Genomic DNA, 5809 nt, shown 5'->3' with positions numbered 1-5809 from the left:
TGCATATTGATAGTTTGGTGCTATAATTGTTGTTGAAGCAAACAAATCTATAGAAACAATACTACCTCAACAATTATTTAGAAAAACAAAATCATGTTTTCATGCAAAAGAATCAAATAAAAAAATCATATTCAGTGTTCTACCAAAATTCCATCATAGAAACTAACGACCATCACTTCCGACAGCTACGCCGTCTCCGATTATCCTCTCTCTTCCTCCATCGTTGCTTTCTGTCTAGAATCGTCGCTCTTACTGTCTCTAGTCGGTGTTTCTTCATTTACAAGAGATTCCACAATTCAAAACTAAAAATATATAATTATATATAATATAAATCATAAATAGATATGGAATCGTGTTTAAAGAAGGGTGTAAGAAATCACTTTCGCCATCATATTTGACATAATGATTTAGCTCTGTTAATGGAATTTTGGAGAAGAATGTATTTTTGCAAAAAATTAAATTTAAAAAGGCGTATCTTTGCAGGTTTAAATTTGGGAGCGTGTAAATGCAAACTAATAGTCTAAAGTAGGCATATATGTAAGAAGCCCAACTATACAGTACATGCTCAAAATCTTAAAGACTATCATATCTAATTTAAGCATTTCACAACTATAAAAAAAAATTAAATTAGATTCGTTCATTAACGATTTCCGCTATACAAAAGAGAAACGTTTTGTATTTTGATTATTAGTTTAAATTTTAAATATTTATCAATTATTGATTTATTATTTATTTTTAAATATATTATTATTGCTAATGAATGTGATCGGCACCCTTCCATATAAAAATTCCGGCTCCGCCCCTAGTTAAAAGTGTTGAGTTATATAGCATTATTCTTAAATTTATCATATCTTAGGTAGTTACTTCCAAGACATATAAGGACAAAACAGTAAAATATCTACACACATTAATAAAGAAAGATTATCTTTTATGCTATTAAACTCATTTTATCCATTTATCACTACTCTATAATTAATTGTAAGTGTATATATATATGTGCATTTAATCCATTCAAGATGGTAAACTTCGAGTACAATTAATTGTCCTAGATCTAATTATCTAGGATATTGTGCATCTAAAATCAATTAAAATCTAATTATTTGACTTTGAATGTTAGATTTACAACTAGATGAGATGTGTATGATTTAGGATTTAAAATGATTCTATATAATTATTTTATCTCCAGTGTTGGTTTCTCCCTCTCGAAGATTATATTGTAACGAAATATAATATCATTGCAGGACAAGTAAATTTTTTATTATCATCATCATAACAATAGAAAAAAAATATTGCAACACAAAATTTCTAAATTCAATAACATAGTCCCCATCATAAGAATTAGACTTCAAACTTATTTAATAGAAAACAAATAGAAAAACTATTCCATCTCTCTTATTCGAAAACGAAGCATTTATTTATTTCTAAAGCTCTTCATCATCTTCAACAGAAGATTGGACGACTTCTGGAATACTGCATTTCGGACCGCCGGTAGAATCTTTATCCTTCAAGAATTCTTTAAACCAATTAACAGAGAGTTTTGGAGTTCTCATCAGGTTCTTGCTGGTGTCCATAGCGTACAAGCCCATTCTTACGGTATAACCATTCGCCCACTCGAAATTATCGATGAACGCCCAGGCAAAATATCCTTTCACTCTAACACCGTGATCGCTGCGAAACGAATATAAAGTTACAATTATTCATTAAATAAATCTTATCTATTATATATAGTATGCCAAAACATAATTTTTTTTTATCATATTTGGACTCACCAAATAGCTCTAAGAAGTTTCCACAAATGCTGATTATGATATGATATTCTCCATATATCTTTAAGGGCATCCGTTGGAGAAAGATCTATTGCATCACCAACTCCTAAACATTTTTACAATTTTAATATTTTAGACCAACAATTACATTAGAATTAGATAAAATTCATTGAAAAGAGCCACTTACCATTCTCAGTTATGTAAATAATTGGATTTTTGTATACATCTTTGACATACTTCATAACACTTTCAAGTCCTTGCGGAACAACATACAACCAAGATGGAGAACCCTGTGAATTTATTCGTCATATGTTAGGTAAAGATATCTATGTAAAAAATATTGGATAGATGCTTTTTAACCAAAATATTATTGTGTTTATAATAATGGGTTAATTACAAATTAAATCACGAACTTTACCATAATTTGCAATGACAATACGAACTTTAAAACTTTAATGTTAGTAACCAATTTTTCTTTTTTGGCAAATTGGTACACCGTGGACATTATAATATACCGTCATGTGTCGTTGCATGATTGGTCGGTGTATCAATTTGCCAAAAAATGAAAGTTGGTTACTGACATTGTCAAATTTCAAAGTTCGTGTTGTAATTGCAAATTAGGGTTAAGTTCGTGATTTAATTTGCAATTAACCCTATAATAATCCCTTTCCAAAAATACTAACCTGCACTCCAATGTATTGTCCATTTGTATTGTACACTGTAAATAAGAACATGGATACATCACTACTATTTGAAGATATATGAGTAAAAAAGATACAATAGTAGCAAAGGATACAATAGTTTTCAGGAATGAGTCTGTAGCAAAGGATACAATAGTTTTCATGGGTATTTGTAGAGCGGTTACCTATTACAAGGATCTTAATCCTGGGTTTTCTTATTCCGCTAGTGATGTTTTTAGAAATTTATGCTTCTTTTGTAATGCTTTCTAGCTCTTTTGAGCTTTTGCCTTCCACTTTTTTGTGGTAGTGCTAATTTACCCATCATTTATCCAAAAAAAAAAAGATAAATTATATGGACAATGTGTATCGGTAAAGAAACTTACTCGTCAAATTAACTTTCATATCTGTTGTATATCTAATATGAGTTGGATCGGGATCAGGAATGAGATTGGCAGATGCATAATTTGAAGTATAGTAGTTTATACCAACAAAATCATAGGATCCTTTGAGAGATTTAGATTCAGTTTTATTGAAAACCGGCAATCGATCTCCAACTAGCTCTCGCATTATTCTTGGATAATGACCGTAGGTTACGGGGTTCATAAACCTGTGAATATGATACAATTTAAATGTTGTAAGACTAGATCTTTATTGTGAAGGTTAATTTGTTGATAAAGTATAATATTTTCATTGTTTTTGGGGCAAGAAATATATACTAACCAACCAAATATGAAATCTACGTATCGATAGACGGATCGAATATCATCCGTGCTGTTGGAGTAAGGGTATGCCCATGTTATATCTAGTGTTATACCAATCTCACCATCAAAACCCTACGATTATAAAAAGAAGATAATTAATTATCAAGTTTTGGACAACAATAAACCGTAATTATATATAACATTTACTAACTTGTTCCTTATATAATGCAACAGCTGCGGCATGAGCAAGGAGCAAATTATGAGCCACTATGTAAGGTTCAGTTCCTGAGTCTCCTTCAGCGCATGCCCTATTCACCCATTCCGAACATCGGCCCGGAGCTAAAATACCCAAATCATAGCCTTGTGAAGTGAAAATATGTGGTTCATTAAAAGTGATCCAATGTTTTACTCTGTCTCCAAATCTTTGAAAGCAAAGCTCGGCAAAATCTTTGTAATCGGACCTATTGAAAAGTTCGAGAAGTAGTTAGATATAATAATAAAAAAACTATATAACTTGAGCTACAAGTAAAGTTATGAATGCATGACTTACACTATGTTGTAGCTTCTAAAGCCACCATAATTGTCTTCAAGTTCTTGAGGAACGTCCCAATGAAATATGGTGACAAAAGGAATCATTCCTACATATCACGAGATTTTAAAATTTATTTAAATTATACACTTTGATTTACAGCTGGGAGTGAAATAAACTGATTGTAATTTTCTTTGCTTAGATTTATATGAGAATAAATAAATTATTATTTATACCATTTTTAATTGTTTCATTTATAACACTGTTGTAAAAGTCAATTCCTTCTTCGCTTATTCCTGCGCTTATGTTTCCACCTGCGTTTAATAAAAGACGTTCCATAAATACATATAGATTTTCGTGAGAATTATAATAAATATATATGTGTGTGTGTGTATACTTACTGGGTATCACTCTTGACCATGCAATGGAAAATCTGAAAGCATTCATACCCAGTTGTTTATTCATTCTTTTGGTATCATTCTGCAAAATTAATATGAATTCAATGTTCATAATTATGTAAACTGTATATGATATTTATTATATAAATGGATAAATCTTACTTTATATAAATAATAGAATTCCGTCGCGATATCTCCATTGCTGCCATCATCTATCCTTTCTGCAACATTTAATGACAATTATAAGTACTTGAACCGTAAAATTTATAAGAGTAAGAGATTAGAGCCAAAATGAAAACCCGGATAGTCATGGGTGAATGTATCCCATGTGTTAACTCCTCTTTTTTCTGCTGCGCCTTCAGCCTGAACATATATAACATTAATGTTTTATATATTTTGCATGCATTACATATATAACATAATGGGGTTAATTATTTGTTAGGTCATCGAAGTATAATATTTTTATAAAACGGTTACCAAGTTATAAAAAGTTATAAAATAATTTCCGATCTATAACTTTTTTATAGAACGGTTACCGAACTATAAAAAGTTACAAATTGGTTACCGAACTATTGCTTTTTTACAAAAAAATTACCGAACTGCTGTATTTTCTTTTACAAAAAGGTTATATTATTATATATATTTTCCTTGTCCATATCATCGATAATCCGTTTCTAAAAAAGTAATATAGTAACCATTTTATAACTTCTTATAATTCGGTAACCGTTTTATAAAAAAAATGTATAGATCGGTAATTATTTTGTAATCTTTTATAAGCGGGTAACTATTTAGTAAAAACGCTATAGTTCGATGAACTAATAATAGAAAATTGTATACCTGATAAGCAGAAGAAGCTGATCCCCAAAGAAAACCATCTGGAAAATAACTACTATCAAATACATGAAGATGCTCAGGGGTATTTTGGGACTTGGTAGAATCCAGCCAACTAAAAATGAGCAGGACTACCATTCCTAACAAAAATGAGCTTTTAGTTGCCATAATGCTCTTTTCTTTCAAGTTTTGGTGCTTATTTCCCATGCCAATACTCCATTTATATAGCCAAGAGTGTAGCTGTTCACTTCAATAAAAAAATATATTCACCAACTAGTTGTTGTTTTTCAGCCCTTGGATCACTGTCCGATCTTAACGTTGTTCATCTTTGTCATTTATTATGGTGGACTCTATACATGAAGCTTCTCTATATCTAATGCAAACACATTTATTATTTTATGCATATTTTCATATATTATACTCCCTCCGTCCTAAAATGATAAACGGCTTATATATGAAAAATTATAAAAAACTTTCGACCTTTCAAGCCCCCTTTTCAGTTCCATTCCGACATTGTAATTTTGTCCAACTACCTATATTCGCACTTTTGATTTCCAATTCCACCCTAAAAAACTAAATTGACCCTTTTTCATTTGAAAAAAATATCAATTCGATCCTCAAATTTTAACATGATTTTCAAAAACATTTAATGTTACTAAGAAAGAACAAAAAACACTTTTCTCCAACAAAATTAATCTAATTAAATTCAAAATTATAATTTTTAGATATATTTAATAGATATGTAATTAGTTTAAATTTTATTAAAAAAATTAAATAAATTAAAACCGTCATTTTGATTAAAAATTTATAAATATCCTTCATTTTTATATCGGCCGCCACACCGGCCAACCGGCCTTCTTCCTCCTTCTACTCCGGCCACCTTCTCCATGACCGAAACATTCCC

At 30.3% G+C, this 5809-nt stretch overlaps 1 protein-coding gene across 1 annotated transcript; it reads right to left on the bottom strand.

Annotated features, from left to right (window-relative positions):
• Nucleotides 1–1235: 1235 nt before the first annotated feature.
• Nucleotides 1236–5127, bottom strand: LOC126659699 (beta-glucosidase 13-like). The gene is made up of 13 exons (XM_050353027.1): nucleotides 4912–5127; nucleotides 4374–4437; nucleotides 4237–4295; nucleotides 4078–4156; nucleotides 3913–3990; nucleotides 3698–3785; nucleotides 3359–3608; nucleotides 3167–3279; nucleotides 2830–3053; nucleotides 2450–2484; nucleotides 1954–2056; nucleotides 1770–1872; nucleotides 1236–1668 (listed from the first exon to the last, which is right to left on the bottom strand). Exons 1-13 carry the CDS (start codon nucleotides 5110–5112, stop codon nucleotides 1422–1424), a joined length of 1644 nt encoding a protein of 547 aa, XP_050208984.1. The 5' UTR covers nucleotides 5113–5127; the 3' UTR covers nucleotides 1236–1421.
• Between the last annotated feature and the right edge of the window lie 682 nt (nucleotides 5128–5809).

The sequence above is a fragment of the Mercurialis annua genome, linkage group LG8, assembly GCF_937616625.2.
Source record: "Mercurialis annua linkage group LG8, ddMerAnnu1.2, whole genome shotgun sequence".
Classification (NCBI taxonomy): domain Eukaryota; kingdom Viridiplantae; phylum Streptophyta; class Magnoliopsida; order Malpighiales; family Euphorbiaceae; genus Mercurialis; species Mercurialis annua.
Note: the sequence above shows the minus strand (reverse complement) of the source record. Positions and strands in the feature narration are given on the sequence as shown.